Source organism: Chaetura pelagica, unplaced genomic scaffold (assembly GCF_000747805.2).
Source record: "Chaetura pelagica isolate M959 unplaced genomic scaffold, ChaPel_1.0 scaffold107, whole genome shotgun sequence".
Taxonomy (NCBI): domain Eukaryota; kingdom Metazoa; phylum Chordata; class Aves; order Apodiformes; family Apodidae; genus Chaetura; species Chaetura pelagica.
In genome coordinates, this window is record NW_009953979.1 from 2,000,353 (window position 1) to 2,024,204 (window position 23,852).

The 23,852-nt window shown below is 40.9% G+C and overlaps 1 protein-coding gene across 2 annotated transcripts in view; it reads right to left on the minus strand.

The window, feature by feature from the left end:
* The window catches only part of INTS9 (integrator complex subunit 9), a 95,843-nt gene that overhangs the window by 31,179 nt on the left and 40,812 nt on the right, over positions 1-23,852 (minus strand). For both annotated transcript variants that reach the window (XM_010002187.1, XM_010002188.1), the window contains 5 exons: positions 21,840-21,960; positions 20,038-20,172; positions 14,269-14,380; positions 7,896-8,076; positions 5,390-5,450 (listed from right to left, as the gene is read on the minus strand). In XM_010002187.1, coding sequence (XP_010000489.1) covers positions 5,390-5,450; positions 7,896-8,076; positions 14,269-14,380; positions 20,038-20,172; positions 21,840-21,960 — 610 coding nt within the window. The remainder of the gene's footprint in view (positions 1-5,389; positions 5,451-7,895; positions 8,077-14,268; positions 14,381-20,037; positions 20,173-21,839; positions 21,961-23,852) is intronic.

Genomic DNA, 23,852 nt, shown 5'->3' on the forward strand with positions numbered 1-23,852 from the left:
TAATGTTAAAAAAAAAAAAAAAAAAAAAAAAAAAGTATTGAAAATTTGCATTAAACTTGATTTCCTATTCACACACCTACACTCAGATCTAGAAAGTGATGTCTGGTGGCTTGTCTGAGATGTTCTGATGGTTGCAGATCATGAGATAACTGACAGTTATGGCACTCTTACCTAGATAAACATTTCATAATAGATAATAAAGAGAGTCTCTTTTCTGATTTTCTGTGTTCCAGTGATGTATTTTTGTCAAGATATGGAGGAAAGTTGCAGCATTTTCTTAGTTCAGTGGGAACCTTCCCTGTTTTCTTGAGACAGTGTTGACATCCTGGCCATTTCTCTTAGATGTTGCTAACAGAATCCTTAATAAGAGGATAGCTAATCCAAATTCTTCCTCCACTAGCAAATACTGATCAGTATAAATTACCTCTCAAATTTTTCTGTTGCAGACATTTAGAGAAGCCTAGATTTACTTATCTCATAGCCTGAAATTGTCTATGTAAAGGCTGAGCAGAAAGAAAAAGGAATGAAAGCTTTTACTTTTGCCTTACTAGAACAATTAAAATGTTCATTTATAAAGCCTCTATCTCCACAAAGGGATGGTAGAGAGTGTACAATCCATGGTTCCAGTTGAAATGGCTGGGGAGATGGTTAATTCCTCAGTTGTGTCTGTGTGAGGATGTGACATTCTCATGTGCTCAAGTAACTCTGTAAAACGCCAGAAGTTGGTTCTGAGACACAGAATCACAGAATTGTCAGAGTTGGAAGAGACCTCTAGAGATCATCTAGTTCAACTTCACTGCTAAAGCAGGATCCCCTAGAGCACACTACTCAGGGCTGCATCCAGGCGGGCCCTGAATATCTCTACAGAAGGGAACTCCACAGTCTCCCTGGGCAGCCTGTTCCAGTGCTCTGTCACCCCCACCATAAAGAAGTTTTTCCTCATACTTAAATGGAGCTTCTCATGTTCCAGCTTGTCCCCATTGCCCCTTGTTCTGTCCCTGGGAACTACCAAAAAAGAGTCTGGCTCCATCCTCCTTGCACCCACCCTTTAGATACTTACAGGCATTTAATAAGGTCTCCCCTCAGCCTTCTCTTCTCCAGGCTAAAGAGTCCCAGCTCTCTCAGCCTTTCCTCATAAGGCATATGCTTCAATGCAGAATAACAATTCTAAAGAAAACAAATTACTGATTTATGCTCCACAGCATTTCAGCTAGGCGTTGGGGAGCTTAAATCTAAGCCTATTTAGATAGTTGATCCTAGAATGTAACTGATACAGTGCCTTGGAAGTGAAAGCCAGCACTTCCCTCTGCCAGACTGCTGCATTCACAAACACTCGGAAACTCCTGTTTTTAACTTAGCAGAAGCTTCCAACATCACTTCAGTTTGAGCTCCTTCTCCTCTCTTCCCTATCACAATAATTGCTGGTGAAAAACTGAATTGCTGCTTTTGTTGAAATGTAAGAGAAAGCCATCCACAGGGCAACCCATCCCTTCCCAAACCAAGTGCTTTGCCACTTCCTCAGTTTTTGTCCTGGGAAATGGCTGGCTGGAATGTGTGGCAGTCTTGCTCCAGATCCTACCTCCCCCTCCAGCAGAGCCACAGCAACTCCCACTTCAGATGCTACATCAGAGAAATGCCTTTAAAAAGAAGCTCTTTCAGCTTGTGCACTGCTGAAAGGCTGCAGATGACTCTTCAAAAGCTTGGACACTCCATTCACATTAACTTTAGTAGGAATTGATGTCCAAATCCACCGCTACAAGTCTGAAGCACTCCAGCCCACATTCCTTGCTTGCAACAGAGGGAAAGTATATTCCCTTTTCACTCAGACTGGATGTTAGGAAACAAACTGCCATCCCAAAGCACAATGAATTCTCTGCAGTGATTGTGCCAGAAGAGATACAATGAACACCTACTACTACATTAAAGCAGAAGTAACAAGGAGGGAGTAGAAGTGTGTTGGGTTCTCTGCAGAGTTGAACAGTGTGTGTGGTTTTATTCAGCATAGCAGAAAAATGAATGAGTTCAAGACAGGCAGCATAAATCATAAAGCTGGAAAATTGCCATGCAAAAAGAATGAAAAAGCTTCAAACAACTTCAAACAATGAGAAAAGCAAGATGAAATAAAAATAATTGTACAGAAGATGAAGAAACTTACATTTATCATCTTGTAACAATAGTAAAGAGACAGGTGAAATGCAATAAAACAATAACTGATTAAAGGAAGCAAATGCTGTTTTTGCATCAGGCACCACTGGAACTCATTCCTGCAAGGGTCTACATCAACAGTCAGAGGACCTTTTTGCCTTGTTTGTTTTTAAATCTTTCTGTTTATATAGCTAACAAGAACATTGAATTGCAGGGCCAGACAGCATGCTGGGCTTATTTTCTGGCCTGTCCCTTTCTGATGGATCATGCCAGGAGTATTATTAATGCTTGCTAATAAGTAAAAGGCATGTCTGAGTAATTCTCTATTTTCTTCCAACAACTGAGTGGCTAAGCACATCTTTTCATGGTGGGCTATTTCCATATAGGTTACATTGTACAAGTCTACCACTACTTTGAGAAAAAGACAATTCTCCACTAACAGTTCTGATACTCATTAAAAATTCCCCTAAGTGCTAGCAAGCAGAGCTACTGATTGTGAGGTTGTGGAGCCACTGATTTAGAAAAAGACTGAGTCCTTGTTTCCTCCTAGACTAATGGTCTGGTCATGGACAGGTCATTCAGGCCAGGTCTGGATTAAGATTATTTTGCTTGGTAAAATTACACTAAAATATCATAGCAGCTGAGCCTATTGTGGATACTCTTTGCATAGGCATAATAGGGTTTCTGCCAGGAAATACATAACACAGTTGTTAAAGTTTGTACTTAAAACAATATATGAGTTTCACATACAATGTCAGTCGCAAAATTTTTTCCCCCTTCTGTTTACACTGCTTGTTCCAACACTGTATTTCATAGAAGAAACAAAAATTCAGCTCTTCTCCCATGCCTTAGAAACAGTATGATGGCATTAAACCATAACCAGCTGCAGGTACCACTAAAACTGGAATGCAGCCCAAGGCAGCTGAGAATTACAGGAGTAAAAGGATGACAGCAGCTGTCCCTGAGAGGACAGCAACAGGGAATCAAAGGCACGTGCTGAGCACTGGGTACCTGACACAGACATCTTGGTGCTGTGGTGGGGAGCATGGGGGTCCTGCATGTCACTCATATTCCTTTGCCTGGTATTACTTTGTTTTGGTTTGCTAATAGCCAGGCTCTTGAAACAGTGTTGCACTATGTCTAGGGCCTCTGCCTTCCCCCATACAAAGTCGTTTCGAAAAAAACCAAGCCAATATGTATCAGGAATCAGCAATTTAGTCCATCGTGGTGGGGGAGTAGTGCAGGTTACTTGATTTCCCTGTGTTTACTCCACTTTCCAGTGTTTACACAACGACTGTAAGTGAACACCCAAACACATGATCTTGGTTGTGTGGGACAAAGTACTGTGAACTGTGCAGTACTGGCTTTAGATGGCAGCTCAGTGCTGAAATGCCTAAAGGCTACAGAGCCATTTAATTGTTTGGGAGCCCCAAGGATGTTTACACAGTCTATTGTGTTATTTAGCACATGAAAAGGCAACTCTTAGGCAAAAATGTAAGAAGCTGACAAATGGCTTCCTATCAATGATATACATGGGTCTAGATAAAGTCCTTTATACATCTCATGATAAAATGCCCCTAGTTTTGTGGGCCACAATGTGTATGATTTGGCCTTGTCAACCAAAGTCTGTACCAGTTACAGGCACGTTATTCCCTCTGTGCATTGGATTTTATTATAAGGAAACAGAGCTGTTATCCACTGCTGTGAGACCTTTCCTAGATAATTACCTTGATCTACACTTGAAGCACCAAGGAATGTCTTAACAGCTAAACAATAATTTGACAAAATCTCATTATCAACAGGACTCTGGAGAATATAAAATGTCCTAAAAATTAGAGGACGCAGTTTTCACTCTATAAACACAAAGATCCATCGTATAAGATGGGTTAATTAATCCAGTTTTTGACAGCTTCATGTTTAGCTTCTCATTTTTGGAACGGCTTTTCCCTAAACTTGTCAGTTTCAGTGCATATTGGAAACTAAAATTTCAAAGTGATGTCTTTGGTAGAATATAGGCTGTCAGTGAAACCAATGACACTGTGGATCAATAAGAACACCCCAGAAAGCAGATGCAGGGGAAGTTAGAATGCATAGCCAGCAGTATAGCTGCTGAGCCTTGTACTCAGAGATCAGGCTTTGGAATTGATTTATCTGTGTCAATGACTATTGGTTACAAAAGAAAGTGGTGAATAGGTGACTTGTCCTGCAGTCTGCATTATTCCTGGTAACAGATCATACATAATTTACTGTGCATCTTGCTTGAAATGCATTCAAGTATCTCGAAAGAGTGAGGGCTTCTGGTCAGGTCCTACTTCCAGCAATGCCTTTGAAACACCTACATATGATGGATATCACACAATCATAAAGTGGTTTGAGTTGGAAGGGACCTTAAAAATCATCTAGTCCCACCTCCCCTGCTTGGGCAGGAAGACCTCCCTCTAGATCAGGTTGTTCACAGCCCATCCAACCTGCCCTTGAACACTTCCAGGGATGGGGCTTCCACAACTTCCCTGGGCAACCTGTTCCAATGTTACACCACCCTCACACTAAAGAATTTCTTCCTAACATCTAACTTAAATCCCCCCTCTTCCAGTTTTAGCCCATTACCCCTTGTCCTGTCACTACATGGGCAATGGCAATTTCCAGAACAAGTCCCTGGATGAACTATCTTGAAGGAAAAAACAAACAAACAATGCCTGTAAAAGTATTTACTCTCCTAAACCTCCGATGGTCACTCTGTTAGCTTTAACTTTTCTATAAACCTCTCTTTCAAGCTACTATTTCTCCTTAAGCAGACAACACGATGCCTGTTTCAGCAAGGGAGGTAGGAGCTAGGATGACTAAGCAATCTCTGATAACAAGTTCTTAGTTTTACAGACTGAGATAAACTGCTTGGACAAAGGAAATATTCATGGTTGCAGTCTGATAAGAGCAAGTAGTCAACCATGTGTATGCCAGATAGCCTTCTGTGGGGGAAGCAGTAAAGCAGGCAAGAATATGCGTGTTACAATACCTGAATAAAACTCATGATAATATTTGAGTTGAGGGAACACCATCATTCATTCCTCCCCCATGCTTACAAATAAATCACAGAAAGCAAAGGAAAAAAACCTAAACTTGTATGAATAATGACACAAAACTATTAAATAGCTGTAGAAGTGCTCATCAGAAAAACAACAGCCACACAGGACTGTGTTCCAGAAACTTGCGATTTTAGCAAACAGCAAGACCACGGTTTACTCACCTCAGCATGGGGAAAAGGAGGTTCTGGAAGATACACCTTTGTTTGTTTGTTATGACACAACCTTTAAAAGAAAAGGAAAGTATGCTGGGTTAGACAGCTGAGAACATCCTGCAGTATCTGCTGCCATCTACTGTTACAACTTTTTCTGGAGGAAGTGATTTTGTATCTGTGGTCTCAGGTGCAAAATCACCAATCTGTTTCGTTGTTTCCAGTCCTCCTGTTTAGAGGACACGACATCTCAGTCACAGTGAGATCACTCACAGAAGGTGCAAGACAGCTGAAAGTCATTTTGCATGTACTATGTAACAGAGCTCCTTTCTTGTCTTGCTGAAGACAGATTTGTAACTCAACATGCATGTCATTTCATAGTCCAGACCTCACCAGTTTTTGCAAAGCCAAATCATCTGTCAATATAAAAATTCCACTTGCCTCATCCCACTTCTCAGCAGTGACTCAGCCTTTCTGTTCATTACAATCGAATTCCCCTATGCATTTTATTATTGCAGCTACAAGTTGGTAAACTGCTGCTCACCATGGCATAATGCTCAGTGCTATTTTTCATAAATCATTTATTAATAAAACATAAATATTGCAAGTTGTTGATCAGCTCTAGCCAGAATCCTGATTCATCCTACTACATAAGTTTAAAAAAAGATATTTGTCAGAGGCCTGTGTGACATTACAACTATCTGTAGTGACACTATACTGTGTACTGTATACAGTACTGCTTTTTCTGGGAAACACTACCCATCTCATACTTTCTTCACTTTATTATGAAGAAAAAAGCCTGGGAAAAACTAAATTTAATAGTCTAAGATACTAAGAGCAGGACATTTCTTCTAGTTGACTACATAGTAGAATTGGAAGGCTGAAATCCCTCAGCTTCAATTGCAACTTTGACCCCAAACCTCTTATTTTACAGATGTTCAACCTCTGCCTTCATTTCCATGTAAATAAAACATTCACTTTACACCTAAGTATTTGCAGATAAGCTAATGTTGGTTTTGATTTTTGATTATAAGCCACTACAGCAAAACAGAATCCAAAAAAATGCCTGAATACTGGGTGTCTGGATTCTGCCAGCTTAGACACAAAAGACAAACTGACCCAATAAAAAATTCCTGCTACTTTCACAGTATTATTGTACCAAGATCAACACAGCTACCACTTCAGCTGCTACTGAAATGAAATCACCATGCAAGTACAAACAAAACAATTGTCTAACTATAAACTATACGAGCCAACACACTGGTGAATGCACTGAAGTTTGGCCAGGACACCAAGGCTTGATTTTCCTACTTTTACTGCAAGAAATGTGATTAAAATTCACCAGATTTCAATACTCTTTACAATTCTCCTGAGGATCAATTAAGCTAACTTTATTTACTAATCTAGAGCATGTCTATTTGTAAGAATTTAGGAACAGTTACAAGCAGTTGGGTTCTCCTTTCCATGGCTCAGAATCACAGAATGGTTGAGGTTGGAAGAGACCTCTTGAGATCATCTAGTCCAATCCCCCACCCCAGCTTTGTCAACTAGAGCAGGTTGTTCAGGACTGCACTCACTTGAGTTTTGGTGTCTCCAGAGACAGTGACTCTACACAATAATCATAGAATCATAGAATCGTAAGGTTGGAAGGGACCTTAAAGATCATCAAGTTCCAACCCCATCATCAAGTTCCAACCCCAATTACTGGCACAGTCTGGTGTTTGACCACCCTCGCAATAAAAAAAATGTGTTTCTTTTGTTCAGATGGAATTTAATGTGTTTTGATTTGTGCCTCTTGTACTGTCAGAGGGGTCTACTGAGAAGCATCTGGCTCCTTCATCCTCATTTCTTCCCATCAGGTATTTCTACACATTGATAAGACCCCCCTGAGCCTTCTGTTCTCCAGGCTGAAAAGTCCCAGCTCTCTCAGCCTCTTCTCATCTCTGTGGCCCTGTTCTGGCCTCCCTCCAGTAAGCCCATACCGTCCTTGTACTGGGGAGCCCAGAAGGAGATACAGCAGTCTCCATGAAGCCCCACCAGTGCTGAGCAGAGAAGAATCCCCTTCCCTGACCTGCTGGCATTGCTCTGCCTAATGCAGCCCAGGATACTGTTGGCCTTTTTTTGCCACAAAAATACATTGCTGGCTCAGCAAAATTAAGCCTGAAAAATCTATTTTGCTTACACAGAGAGACCACGGCATAGTTTTGGGGGCATTGCATAAGATATGCAAAGGTGCAGAGCTAAAAATCACTCAAGTTGGGTACAGCATTTAATTATCAGTACAAGTAAAAAAAAAGACAGATTATTTCAGTTTGTATGTTCTATAGGAAACGATGCTTCCCTAATTATAGAACATCTACTTACACATGCACACACACCCTTGTGACTCAAGAAACGTGTTCACAATTCTAATCAAGTATATATTAGAATATGCCAAGTAGAGATACCCTGCATATATTTATCTGCCATAGCTAAGTGTGTGAACTGAAGGCTCACGAAGCAGACTGTAAACACCTACCATTCAGCAAAGATCTGGGAGAACTCGAGAGAGCTGTTGGCAACAGGTGAGATGAAATAAAAAGGGACGTTGGAGAGTCCAGCAGAGTCAATGTACTGATACAGGCACTCCAGCAGATCATATATTACTCCAGAGGGGTAACAGGGAACCAGCACATTTCCTCCATTCCGGACAGTCATAGCTAAGAGAAATTAAAAATCAATTAACTGGGTTCACCTTTAAACTTTCTAACAGAATTCCTTTAATCCAAATACTACATAAGGCATGGAAAGAAACTATTGCATGAATTAGCAGAATACATTACGCCTATGAATTGGGAGGAACACTTCTGATCATTACATACACTTATTTGCTGCCTTCTCCAGGCTTTGTGGAGTGAACGATCAAACCCCGTTAGCTGGGGGGCACACAACAGACTCAGCAGATGCAGAGCTCTTGACACGAGAGGGCGGTCTTGCACTGGCACATGACGATAAATGAGTGACACAAAACACCTTGCCATCAAAATAAACCCTGCTCCATCTATTAACTGTCCACCAGAGGGGAAGGACAACAGTTCACAGGTCTGAGCTGGATGTACTACACATGGTAAACTCTTCCATACTCAGTTTTCAGGGTTTTAGATGTTTTTCCACTGAAGCTAGAAAGGGGGGGGGGGGAATTTCTCCTTAAAAACTCTAAATATTTCTGTCCTTTCAATACAGCAAAACAATTTTAAAACTCTATGATTTTTAGACAGCACTGGACTAGAGAAAAATGAGGAAAAGAAAAAAGAAAAATATGTTTACTCTGTAACTGAGACATATCTGAGCACAACAGCAAAAGCAAGTACACAGCAAACATTTTGTTCTTTTGGCAGAATGAATTACAAAAATGCTGTACCTTATGGGAAAGGAGAAATACTTTGTCCAGCCCACTGAGCAATTGCTGCCTCACCAAGATTTCATCTGTGATGGGGGGGGTAAAACCATCTACTGATGTTAATTGCAGTGCAGCAGCAGAAACATTATGCATCAAGGCATTACACAAAAAGCTGTGAAAGAGCCTGAAAACCCACATCACATCTCACCATAATCACTTCCTTGACTTGAATTTATTGACAAGTTTTGATGGGGTACGGGACTAGCACATTAAGGGTCTTTTTGCTCCACCTACATGCTCACGGAAGATTTTTATGGCTGAATGTTTAAAGGTTTTATAGAGTCTGGGGAAATGCACAGACTCTGTAGTAGGATTTTTCACATGCATTTAGGTGCTTAACTCCTTTTAGCAGTCAGTGCCTATTGCATGCTGCTCACAACAACAAATCATGGTCAGGCACCTTCTCTATCAGAGTTATATTATAACTGCAGTGTACTGGGTTTATTGCGTAGGTTTTCTCCAGGTTACATCCCAGCTATATCATTAAAATATTTGTGAACCTGAATAGCAATACTTTACATTTGTCTAAAACCTGAGATGTTACAAAACATCCTGGCAATGTGTTATATTATCCCTCTTACATGGGAAGGTATAAACTATCCCTTCTGTAAACAAGATGAAAAGAGAGGAATGAGGAGATTAACAATTACATTTTCAAAGCCATATAGGGGCTGAAAGTTAAGCCTTTGGCTCCAGGACCAGAATTTGCATTGCTTTGTTATGCACTCAAAAATTCTGCAAAGAGGAAAGATACGCACCTACATCCACAGCAACAAGGATGCTGCATGGGCCAGAGAGAGGAGCTACAGAGTACAGGGTGTGTTAGTGATCAGTGGGAAATGCTAAGGAAAGGGGTATGTCTGCAGGTCTGTCTCTGCTCTGAACAAAGATACTGGCTGAAATACCAAGGTGTGTGTCTCCATGAAATGGGTTCCTCCTTCATTCACCCAAACTCAAATTAGTTTTAGGCAGTTGAGACAAATGGCTTCATCCTCCCTTTGAGGGGGCAGGAGGAAAATCTAAAGATGAGCTGGTTAAAGAATTTGTCCGGGCTACTCCTAAACCTCAGAGTTTGAATTCACAGCTCACCTTTCCCCACAGTCGCCGGATCATTATGAGAACGTCAAGCCTCATCTGTTGAAAACAACCAAAGTTCAAGATTCCTAGGGCCACAGAGAAAATAATGGAGGGCAATGCCTTGGAGCAGACCTCAACTTGAGTTTCTGTTCACAGGAAAACTACAGAGCTGGTTACCAATAGTTAATACAAAATCACAATCCAGGGAGTGGAGCACTCTTCCAGTCAGTTGCCCTGCCTACTATGCCACTGAACCAGGGTTGCTGGCCCCTTGAATCACATGCTCCTGGCAGCATCGTGATGCCCCTTTGAAACTGGCCTGGTCAATACTTGTTTTGGCTGGGACAGAGTTAATTTTTTTTACAGAAGCTAGTATGGGGCTATGCTTTGGATTAGTGTTGAAAAGTGCTATTAACACTGGGATGTTTTAGTTAATGTGCAGCAGTGCTTACACTGGCCTACACAGAGTCAAGGCCTTTTCTGCTTCTCATCCCACCCCACCAGTGGGGATGTACAACAATTTGGGAGGGGAGACAGGCAGGATAGGTGGGATCAGCTGACCAAACGAATATACCACACCATATGACATCAAGCGCAGCATATAAAGCTGGGGGAAGAAGAAGGAAGGGCAGATATTCAGAATGATAGTGTTTGTCTTCCCAAGTCACCATTATATGGGATAGAGCCCTGCTTTCCTGGAGATGGCTGAACACATGCCTGCCAATGGGAAGTGGTGAATGAATTCCTTGCTTTGCTCTGCTTGTGCACATGGCTTTTGCTTTACCTATTAAACTGCCTTTATCTCAATCCGTGAATGTTTCCACTTCTACTCTTCAGATTCTCCCTCCACTCTGAAGGGAGTGAGGGAGTAGCTGCGTGTGGCTTAGTTGCTGCTGGGGTTAAAGCACGACAATGCTCTTAAGTGCTTCCATAAAGGGATAAGAATTATTTTTCACCTTCTCCAAAACAGGGATGAAAACCTTTACAAGCATATTGGTTTCTGTGCAAGCAGCAGGTCCAATCTGGCTCTCAGCACCACTACAGCAACTTTCTACAGTTGTCAGGAAGAGCACACGTGTATTTGAAAGCTGTTTAAAGCCAAATTTATCTCTGTGACTGATGGATGCACTCTCTTGATAAAAGTTGTATAATAATCTTGGCATTTCAAATTTAGTCTCCTTCAGTAGCTCTGTAACAAGTTGTGCAATTTACAACTCACAATGAGATACTTGCTTTTCAAACAGCTGCCACCACAAGGTCAAGTTGCCACCTAAAAAGCAAACTATGCTCTTTTCTGCTTTATATAAACACACACACACAGAGGCACGACTGCACACGCACACAAAATATCACAAACTGTCTCTACAGACAGTCTGGCAATTTTGCTGATGACGCCCAAGACAATGTAAAAATACAATTGCTTTTCTTGAGCTGCAGAGTGCTGGTGCTGCAGTGCTGTGCACTGAAAAAAGGGGTTTGGGCTAAAGTGAGACGAACTTGGAGACTTGACAAAGCACGGTTTCAGTGGTGCACACACAATGTGGAGCGGAAATCGTGCATGTGACTTGGTAATAATGGGAATCAGCATCTAAACCTCTATATGCTGGGATGAAAACAGAGATCAAGGTGAAACTTTCACACTTCCATTTCTGTGCTTCACAACACTTACTCACAAACATGCCATTACCTCATGATACACATTTTTGGTGTATTTCCAGTGTCTGCTTTAGAGTTTTTACCTAGTGTATTCTAAGCTTCTTGTGGAGTCCCCTGAACATTTTGGAAATGTGAAAAATGTAAGAAAACTACTGTGCTCAGGTTGCCTACTCTACTGCTTTTCCTAGTAACCTATTGCTTTTTGAACTTTTTTACACATTTGAAAGAAAACTGATACACTATTTTCTTCTCCTGATGTTGTGGTAGATGTGTATATAATGCTGGTACTGTGTGAAAGACAGCCTTACCACTACATTATTCATAGAATTACTTAATTTCTTCAGGTTGCTGAATACTTTTTGGCAAATAGCACTCAAATTCCAGATTCTTACAAGGACATAATTTTCAGCATATATCTTTTTTTGTTTTTCAATAATTTTCTAATTTCTCTGAGTGTCTCATTCAAGATAGAAGCTGGCTTGAAGACCTTCTGCAAAACCCTCAAAATAATTCAGAATATTTCTGTAAAGCAGAGCAACTTGTGCAGATAAACACCTACCTGTACCTATATATGTAACAAATTTATTTATATGAATTTATCTTCTGGATTTTGCTTTGGCTCAAGCTACATTTCTAAGACTTTTTTTTAAATTTTAAAAGCATTTTCATTAACAACAGTTTCAGTCTTGTTTACTTAGCATACAACTATTGCAGTTCAAGACACCAGTGACCCCAGAGATGCTTGCTAGAACACAACAGAGTTGGCAGCAGGGCAACGCGTACCACTCCTTGGTATCTCCAGTACAAATTCTAACATTTCAGCTCAGACATGCTTTCTTGCTGGTTTATCTGTCAGGGGGACAGTAACCCCCATAAAAGTCCAGAAGGCACAGAGAAGGGCAGCACATCTGAATCTTGCACAACAAGGTCACCAAAGCTTGTCTGCAACAGCTCATGGGGTAATAAAACAAAAACTGCTTAGAAACAATGAAAAAACAGACAGTAATAAACACAAACACACATAAACACGCACCGCTTAGGAAAGGAAGTCACACGTGTTAAGGACTAACACAGCTTCAAGGCAAGGTTAAACCAATTTATGGAAGAGACATCCAGTGAACATTACTAACTACACAACACCACAGTCATGTCTGACTCAGGAAATTCCTGAAATAAAAATAGTTGAAGGCTATGAGATTAGAAGGGGAAGGTATTCTATAGTCTCATCCTGTTCTTCTACTCTTCTTTAGACATCTGCTCAGGGCCTCTGCTGGAGCCAGGATGTTGGCAGAGAGGATCTTTGGTTTAACTCAAGATTACCCTTCTTACAAAATGCCAAAACACACCCTATTAATTTCCACCACAAGGAAGCATCCTGACCATGTAACTCATCTTTCATATAAACAACACACAAGCCCCACATAATTCTATCTCGTACATCTCACAACTGGTCCTATGACTCCTGTTTGAACTGAACTATGTCCTAAACAGAGATATCTGATTTTGATGTAGAGATGGTGAGTGATGGAAGAATCTACCACACTGCTCGTACTACTTGCCTTCCACTACCACAGCAGTCTCATAGTGGGACTGTGAGACAGTACACAGATATTTAGCATTTGTGAATATGCTCAAGGGTTTTAAAATGGGAAAAAACCCAAGAGTATATTCACATGTAAAAAGTAAGACTAAAAATTGTTTGCATGTCAGTTCTGTTCTCAGCCTTATTCTGGCAACCTTGGGTAAGCTACCTAAATACCACAGCTCTAATTTCTCCCAGGTGTGTGATGGGGACCAGAACACTTGCTTACAATGAACAGTCCTTGATTTAGACTTCTAACGTCTTTTGAAAACCTTTGTAACAACCCTCCCATCACAAGCTTTTTAGTCTCATTTGTTAAAAGTAGTTAGATAAAAATAAAGGTTTTCTCTGACAAAAGAACAGGTAATATACAGCAGGACAGACATGAGAAAGCGGTTTGCTGACAGAGGGGTAAGAACACAGAGGAACTGAGGTGGGGGAAGGGGAGAAAAGGAGAGAACAGGACTGGATGTTACACTCCAAACAGGCTGGAAAATGCTGCCATTCACAGTGATACCACAGCTTTGCAATTATCAGCTTTTCCAGCTGTGAAAGCATCTGATTAGGTTTTATATTTCTGGGGTCTATAAATATATCTTGGTTTATTTTTTTTTAACAGAGATTGTACTGTTTGCTTTTGATATATTTAAAAATCAGGTGTAAGAAGGGAAGCAGATGTGCTTGTTTTCAAAACTGAAAGTCATTAAAAAGCATGTAAAGACTTCACACTGGCTGATATACAGGAAGGAAATAGTAATATTTCAGCTGGGAACAATATCCAAAAGCTAGGCAACACGTAGTCTGTTGGCAGCTAAGCAATGTACTTAGCAAACGAAGAACAGCAGATGATTAAATCTCACCAGTCTGCTAAGTACATTGCTTAGCTGCCAACAAACGAAGAACAGCAGATGATTAAATCTCACTATACCTGTTCCATTCCAAAACATTTTAGGTACGACTTGTGTCTCTCCAAGCACTTAGTGTATTAATGACATCAGGAGCACCGTAAAATCTAAACAGCTAGTTTTATGCCAGAAGCTATAGCTGGACAACTTACTCAATTCCAGGAATCTTAGAATTATTTCCCACCCAAAGCAATGAAAAGGATGGTAAAATAGTCATATTTCAATGACCTACCCAGGTTGCTGCAGAACTCTCCTACCATGCCATCTGGGTTAGCAGTAGGGATTTGTGTAAGACCCGTCAGGATGAGAACATCGCTATTTTTAAGTGAAGCCTGGTCCATGGGCTGCAACAGAGCACAGTGAAACAAAATTAGTAACATGAGAGTTATAAGTTTATCTCTGCTCTATACCAAATGGACTGCAATACACAGTAGATATAGTGACTAAGAAGGAGAACAGGTGGAACACTTTAAACTTTACATACCTCCATCTCTGGAAATGCAACTGCAGTTAATAAAAACACATACAAGTGTTTATCTGCATACTACAGCTCAAAAACAAACAATGGAACTGTAATCAGATCCATCTCAAAGTAGTCTCCTAGACTAATCATTTCATGGCCTTAGGAGCTGAACACTGAAAAGACAGTAATTTGCCAAACATGTGGCAGTGCAGTCAGGAAGGGTTTTTAACACTTGCATTCCTAACTCTGGCTTCACTAATTTCCAGTTCACTGCCCTTTGCAAATCAAGGTGTCAGCTCTGATTTCCAGGGCTCATTGTCTACAGTGGCAAGCACCATTTTCCTTAATTTTCAGTGGGGTTTTTTTGGAAGAGGTACAAACAGCAAACGACTTGGGTTCAAAGCTCTCAATTTTGTGTATTAATCTGAATTCCACACGAGGCCCTCCCTTGACTGTGAAGTCAGCTTTTCTGGCCCCAGTATTACCATGACTTTCAAATACTCATTTCAAATTGTTTGCACAGGCCTTTTCAGAAGTCTGTCCTTATGAAATAGTAAACGGCTACTGGCTGTGTAAAAATCAGTTTAAATCCCTCAATATGTTTGTTTATCTAAGAAATATTAACATATGAAATTTTTATAGATGCAGCTATTATACCAGGCCAAATAAACAAGTATTTCCTTAAAAGCCAGAAGATGAAACAGGTTAAAAAATCATAGATTTTTGTGCAACTGCACAAAAAAACCCCAACACACATCAAAAAAGTAGTGCTCCCAATGTAACACCAGAGATAAAGTAATACAGAAAATATGACTTGACTTACCAAGTATCCCCTTGTGAATCAGATTAGCATGATGCCCTCGCTCCAGCATCTTTCTTTGAAGGCTCTGCTAGAGGCTAAGCTATGTCAAAGTGAAACAGATGCCTTCACAGAGCTATGAGCTCTGATCCACTGGGTCTAGAGTGTTTGCTCTACTGATGACCTACAGCCAGAGGTACAATTCTGGATTAAGCAGTTTAAGTGCTGAGGATAGCTATCATAAATACCTATCCATGCCATGTCTGCTTGCTGAGGGACACCGTGCATAAATGCTCACACCTTTTTCACTGAGGTCAATAACTTGAGATGTTTTATGCTGGCACTATTAAAGCAGAATGAAAATGCATGCCTGCTTCCCTCCATTACTGAACACAGAGATTCAGAAAATACACTTAAGTGTGAGCTGATACTAAATATATATTCTTGATACTCAAAATATAGCCTAATCCAATCTTGAAACGGCAGCATCCACTGCTCTCTCTGCAGATGCAGTACAGTTATGGTGAAAAGCTAACTTTTAGCCTCGCTCTGGGCTGGGCTGCACTTCCCACAAGTACTATTCAAGCAAAGGTGGACAACTGCAGTCAGCCATGTGGTATTTTCTGGTTCTCAATAGAGCCTCTTCACTCTCATCAACCAGGGAAAATTTCTACCAGAAGAGACTGATTAAGAGATTTCCTATACTGAACTTAGAAGGCCTCTGTATAGTTAATTTCCTTGTTCACAGTCCCTCAGTGCCATTCTTAAGTAGTTGAGAAAGACCTTGCTCTGTTACACATGCCAGTAATTTCATATCAGCTTCGACTGAAGTTTTGCTGTGTAACACCTTGTAGGACCAGACCTGTTATGTGAGATTCATTGCAATCTTTGACCTTCCATAGCATGTCTGCGAAAATGAGATGCCAATAATGCAATAAAAAATAATATTGAATCTGCCTGTGATAATATACATAATGATTATGCCATATTAGATACGCATAATTTCAGCTGGTATTGCGCTGAAAGGGCTTGCATTGATTTTTGTGGGTTAATGTAAAGAATACATCTTAAAAGGATTTTAGTGACATGTCTGAACCTGTGCTGTCAACTCCTGTTCTCTACTTCAGTGGGAACAGTGTCAGTGGAGGCTGAGGCAAAATTTTCAATAGAAACCATCTGCCAGAAGACAGAAGTAAAGGGAACAATTAATGGTGCCAGACCTAGCTCTCAAACAAACCCTTTAAAGCTGTTCAGTTATTTTCAGCAGCTATTAATACAGTCTTGCTGAACCCTTCACTTTCACTTCTTATATTCCTGCTGATAATTTCACAAGATATTCCGCCAGCATGCTCTGTACCAAGTTTCAGCTATCTGTACATCCTGGGCCATGCCAAAGCACAGAGAAGTTGCTCCAATTCACAGAATCACAAATTTTTTTGGAGTTGGAAAGGACCTTAAAGGTCATTGAGTTCCACCTCCCCTGCATGGGCAGGAACACCTTCCACTAGAACAGGCTAATCAGAGCCCCATCCAACCTGCCCTTGAACACCTCCAGGGATGGAGCCCCCACAACATCTCTGGGCAGTCTGTTCCAGTGTCTCACCACCCTTACACTAAAGAATTTCCACCTGATCTTTAACCTAAATCTCTCTTCTTTCAGCTTAAAACCATTACCCCTCGTCCTCTCACTGCAAGCCCTTCAGCCTGTCCCCGTAAGAGAGCTGCTCCAGCCTTTGGATCATTTTTGTGGCCTTTCTCTGGACACATTCCAACAGGTCCGCATCTTTATTGTCCTAGGGGCACCTGAGCTGGAAGCAGTATTCTAGGTGAGGTCTCACCAGGGCAGAGTAGAGGGGCAGAATCACCTCTCTCCAACTGCTGGGCACACTTCTTTGGATACAGCCCAGGATGGAGTTGGCCTTCTGGGCTGCAACTGCACATTGGTGGCTCATGTCCAGCTTTTGATCCACCAGTACCCCCAGGTCCTTTTCCACAGGGCTGCTCTCAAGTGTGACCTCATCCACCCTGTATTCATATCTTGGGTTATCTCAGCCTGGGTGCAGGACCCTGCACTTGGTCTTGTTGAACCTCATGAGGTTCAGCTGGGCCCACTTCTCTAGCTTGCCCAGGTCCCTCTGGATGGCATCCTGCCCCTCTGGCATATTGAGAGCACCACCCAGCTTGGTGCCACAAGCAAACTTGCTGAGGGTGCTCTCAATGCCACCATCAATATCCTTAATGAAGATATTAAACAACACTGGGCCCAGCACTGACCCCTGAGGGACATCACTTGTCACTATTTTCTATATGGACTTAGAGCCGCTGACCACTACCCTCTGGATGTGACCATCTAGCCAGTTCCTTATCCACGGAACAGTCCTCCCATCAAACGCATATCTCACCAATTTAGTGAGAAGGATGTATTGGGGAATGCGTCAAAGGCCTTGCAGAAGTCCAGATAGATGATATCCACTGCTTTTCCCTGGTCGACTGATGTAGTCACTTCATTGTAGAAAGCCACTAGGTTGGTCAGGCAGGATTTGCCCCTGGCAAAGCTGTGCTGGCTGTCATGGATCACCTCCTTGTCCTCTATGTGCCTTAGCATGTCTTCTAGGAGGATCTGTTCCATGATCTACCCAGGCACAGAGGTGAGGCTGATAGGTCGGTAATTCTCACGGTCCTCCCTTCTACCCGTTTAAAATATAGATGTAACATGTCTTTTCTTCCAATCACCAGGGACTTCACCTGGTAACTTTCTATTGGTTGTTAACAGAGATGGACTGATTGTTAGAGATGTACCATAGCTCTTCTGATTATAGATGTAATCTAGATGTAACTTAATAGTTCAAGAAAACTTTTAGCTGTAATTTCTAACAGAGAAGCAATCCTACTCTCTTCTGTGACTGCTAATTGCCACCCGTGCTGTTTCTTATCACACTAAAGAACACCTCAAGAGAGGCAGGTCAACTGATGCTCATTTCTAATAAGTACAGAGGGAGTTTCCGATGACTGGAAAAGTGCTAAGGTTTACGATTATCAGAAAAGCTTAGGCTATGTTTTTACATAAACAGATGCTGATTAACTGGATAATCTTTCTAAAAGAAAACACCATGACTGTTTTCACTCTGTTAAAAGATGGGAATTTCATTATGACTGCTCATCATGATTCTATGGAGAAACAGAAGGAGGTCAGAAGAACAACATTTCATCCCCTGATGAAAAAATGCTGATTTGTTGAATGCAATTTTGAGTCTGTGCCACTCAAGAAATTATCATTACATATTGTCTGTCAAACATCAAATAGATAAAGAGCTGGTTGGCAGCTCATAAAAACCACAGAATCACCATACGTAGGAGCTTGTACTGGTGTTCATAAGGATTAACACTAGGACAAAACTATCCATTGTCTTCAACAACCATCTTGAAACTCCCTTGTCTAACTGCCATCACTTCTCCTGCAGGATGTAGATCTGCTGCTTATGGGCTGTGCTCCTACCAGTCAGCTCATATACAGTTTTTCCTGCCATGGGGAGGCAATTTCCTTAAAAACAGATTTTACCAGAAACCTCCAAGTAAATGTTGATCTTTGGAAAATGATGAAGTCTAACACTGGAATAGCCTCCCAAGGGAAGTGGTAGATTCTCCCACATTGGACAGTTTTACGTCTCAGCTTGATAGGGTGCTGAGCCATTTCATAGAAACTATAGTAGGATAAGATGATCCTAAGGTCCCTTCCAACCTGGCATTCTATGGTTCTGAGATGATTCTATGCTTCTATCCTGATAAGCTTAATCACCATTTCATGTCAATGATAACACTCTCAGTTATCAAATCACTTCCCATAGTGCAAAGTTTCTCTCACAAAAATACTCTGTTCATTTATTGTCAAATACTACTACTGCTGCTTTCCTAGAAGGTAACAAGAGAACACAACCCAGGCCAGTATGAGGCTGATTAGAAGAAGGGATTTACAGATTCTGATACATTGCCATACTATTAAGGGTGGTTTATCTATTGTAGTTGTTCAGTTTCTGAAACCATGCTCAGAAGCAAAAGCTCTTTAGAAGATACTCACCTGGAGGAAAATTACTTACTGATGGTGAACCTGACACATTTTCTAAATTATTTTTAAATATCTTCTGCTAATATTGCTTTTAACTATTTTGACAACTTCTTAAGCACACAGTACTGCAAACTTCAAGCCATTCTTTGCACTAAGAATTTATGGATCTAGAGAGAATTAATTTACTGGAAATTACATCTACAGCCCTATAAAGACTTTGCCCTTAGCAGAGCAGGGTGAAAAAGTTGGCAGCCAGTTAGCTATCATTTCTCTCCAGGAAGGATGTTTCAGAAGTGATATAGAAGCAGTCTGTGAACTGTCTGTAAAGAATCTTTAGTGAAATATGGATTGAAAAAAAAAGTCACTAATGCTCTATTGTTTAACTCTGTTGAAAATTTCCCGTTTAACTTGAAGGAGAATTTCACAGATGGTATGTTTAGATCTAATCATCAGTAACAAAGAACTTTAGGTTTTTTTCCCTAGTAGCTATTGATACCTGCCCACTTATCAGGCAGTGTGTCTTCTCAATGTCCTTTAAGCCTAGCCACTTGCTAACAGGGGCACATTTGTACTGTTTCTACACTACACCTGCTCTCAGCTGGAATGAGCCTCACTATTTTTTTTGAGCAAAGACACTTCCCCCTATAGAAGACTAACAAGAGGCTGGGGCTGTTACCTGAGGGTGTGTTGTAAGCAGAGAAGATCCTGAAACATAGGAAACCTTTTCATAATGTGACTGGATAATCCAATTGGAACTTCCAAGAGCGTACCCTGAGCTGAGAGGGGTGACCTGCACAGCACCAAACAGTTCCTGAAACACATAGCAAGAAACACTAATTTGAGCAAGCCCCCAAAAGAAGTCAGAACAGGACATTTTATCATCAGTGAAATCAATTTAAAAAGTAGTTCTACTATTCAAAGCCTTTATGAAGCTCACTTCCTGAGCCTTACATTTGCTGTTTTTATTTACCCATTTTTATTAACAGAAGATACATTAAGAAAACTTTTTCCTGAGGCAGAGCCTTCATGAAGTCTCTCTTCCACATGAATTCTGCTTTGAGCATAAGCAACCTGACAGGTGTCTCCTTTCCAGGCGCCATTAGAAAGTGTATTGCTTTATCTGTAGGCAGCACTGTGTTATACTTGTTTTGAGAAAGGAAAATAAGCCTCCATGTATACCTCACTAATGTGATCTACTTTCTGGTTACTGAATAATAGAACAAGCATCTAATTCATGCAATACTAATGATTTTTCTAGTATCTCAATACATATTTTAATCCCTTGCAAAACAAGGCAAGGTCTTTATCCCTCACAGTGTATAAACCAAGGCTCTAGATTCTGCTGATATGCAGACATGTAAAACGGACAACAAACCATTCTTGATGCTGTCACCCAGTTTTGGGTTAACTGACTAATTAGTGTGATTATTTTAAAAGTTAGCTTTGGGAATAGATAAAATATGTATCTTTTCCTGGTACCTATAAAAGAATGATTGGCTCAGATGCACAGCTATAAAATTATGTGAGTTACATTCACACTGTGAGTACAGTAAAACAGTAAACACCTATGGATACTGAGCAGTCCAAACACCCTCAACTTGTCCAGTCACAGCTTCTGTCAGCAGCTGTGTTAGTACTGGTTTGGGGTATTTTTTCACCAGCTGAAATGCAGCATCACACAAACCCAAATCCACCTAATATAATACACAGCAGTACTGGTTAGTGTTCCAAACTGTCTTATACATAAACAACAGACTCCAAACTTCAGTGGCCCATTGCTTAAGAAAAGGGAGCAAATACAGACCTGTGGCCTCACAACTTACTTTAACTCACCTTTTTATTTCTTAAGACCCTGAGCAACAAGAGCAAGTATTATGGCCCACATGCTGCCTAGAAGCCATATGAGAACAGTGTATCTGCAGACTACTGAATTGATGGTTCAGTTCGTCCTAAAAACTACAGTGGATTATGGCATTGTAGACAAAAAATGTTAGCTGGGAATGCTGGGAAAGGAGATTTTGAAGTTCAGGTTGAAGCATTAGGTTTTGTTTACAATTCCTAATTTGCAGTATAAAAGAAAGTGGAGGCTAAAGCACTCAAAAGATTCCCAGAAGTGAGATATGGAAACTCAGCAGGGGATGTGGCTTACTGACCAAGAGGATACATTCATTTGGTGCATCCTCCCAGCTCTCAGTGGGCCATCATCAACTCCGAATTTGCAGGTACACTGCCTTAAAATTGTCCTCCCCAAGGAAGAGGAGAAACAAATGGATACTGCCTGATTTCACCAAACAAGAGCCCTTCCTGAAAGGCAGTGAGGGACATTCAATATAAACTTGTCTGGCTTTCCCAGGCTACGGTAACTAGATCCTACGCAGGATCTAGAGGGAAAACAGTAAAGGCAAAGCATTTCCAGAGAAAAGCTGGGAAATAACAAATTGTTACTGTTGACCTGAGGACAGCTTTACAGATACTCACAATTTTCTGAGAATACCCCACCAGCTGGATCTTACTGAGTGCAGCATTCACTTCTGGCATGGTGTAGCACTTCCTCCACATAGACACCTCCACTGCGTCCTTCAGAGGGGCGGGCAGCAATCTGCAAAGATCAACAGGGTGTGGGCTTTTTCAGAACTTCTTGATAAATTGCTAGCTTTTATTTCCATTTATATTCTCCACACCTTATAGATTTGTTTCTGTTTTATCTTTATTTTAGACATGCCCGATGCTTCAAAGTGAAGAGCAAGACTTCCTGCCTGTTAAGGAATCAAATAACACTGCCCATTTTGCCTCAGCCCAAAGACTGCTCTTTTTTATCTTTCTTTGTTGTTGTTCTTATTCAGCCCTTTTGTCAAAGACACAGCTGTGATGAAGGTGCTATTGCAACTCCTGTGGTACTTTCACCACAGATTAATGTTGCTGGTTGATCTGACATGTCAACATAAAATTCACCACTAGAATCGGTAGAGATGACTGTGACCGTGGATCAGGGTTTATTTTGCATATTCTAAAAATGTGCTAACAAAAGTAAGCCACAATCTTGTGATTAAAATATCAGAGCACCAACAATGGCTGGCTTTACTCTCATTTTTGTCACCAGTCTCTTACAAGTGCACATGCCCCTGCACCTCAGCTTCCTTGCCTTCAGCTCAAGATACTCCACTTGCCTTCTGAGTGTACTGGCAAGGATACACTAGCTGACACTGCAGAACTCTTCGAAATCTCCTACACGGAAGTATTTAAGATGTTTTACACCAAAGTAAAATCCATCCATTCTGTGCTTCACAGACATTGCAAGTTAGCTGGACAGCGTTGTCAAGGGAAGAAGTGAACTGTAATGTCACAGGCTGTAAGAGAGATGGCTAACTTCTGGGAAATAAATCTTCCTTAGCAACATGAACTGAGGCAGGAAGCAGCACAGTTGCCAAAAGCATAAGAAGAATAGGATTTTTTTGGTATATGAAACCAATGCTAAATCAAAGGATAATTCAAACCAATTTCCAAAGATTTATGGAAATTGGTCAAGTTTCTTTGATCAATTTGTTTAAAGGAATTTAATTTATTGTTATATCTACTAGGTCAGTGAACTCCTCCATAATTTAAGATACTGAAGAAAGGATTAAGGCCAGCTATTGCCAAGACTGCTGTATAGGTCTAGCACATAACTGTAATTCCAGCACATGCTGGCTGAAAGCACACTGCGCTTAAGGAAACAAACAAAGCGTTCAAGGTCTTTTTTGGGAAGTCATAAACAGCAAAAGGCCAAACAATGTGGATAGTTGTCCACCATTGCACTGAAGCAAATGGCCTGTAAAAGCCTTTAACCTACCATAAGCAGCATTTAGTGTTGGATGCTTTCAGAATCTTCTCTTCTGGGAAGAAGAGAATGTATCTCCAGGTAATGGAGAAAAGTGGGGAATTGTCCTTGGTGATTGAAGTAAGCTTCTATTAGCCTTGACTCTGTGGCTACACTGTAAATATACTCTGATTCCTAAAGAAGACAAGTGGCACCAGTCTCTAGTGGTTTCAGTCTTTGCTGAGTGGCACACAGACAATCAAGCTTGCTGATTCCTCAGATGCGTCCCTGCTGCATTCAACCTGTCACCCATGCTTTTAAAACTTCTACAGAAAGTTAATAGAGGGTATTTTAAAGTCTGGAATGAATCTACTAACACTGTGGCAACATCTGATTATGGATCATCTCTAACAACCAGATGTGAGCAGATGCCAAAACAGCCAACCTACAGCCACAAACAGGAAGGGATTGCAAAGCAAAATGGTTCAGTGGTTGGTATATAAAAATTTATGGTTAAGAAACTCAGAGGTTTGTATTTGTAGCTGGGCATCTGCACAGACACAGTCCCTCCTGTTCAATGCAAAGGAGAACATTTTGTATATGACATGTTCAGTTCCTACAAGAAAGCTGGAGAGGGGCTTTCTGCAAGGGCATGGAATGATAGGATGAGGGGCAATGTTTTCAAACTGAAAGAG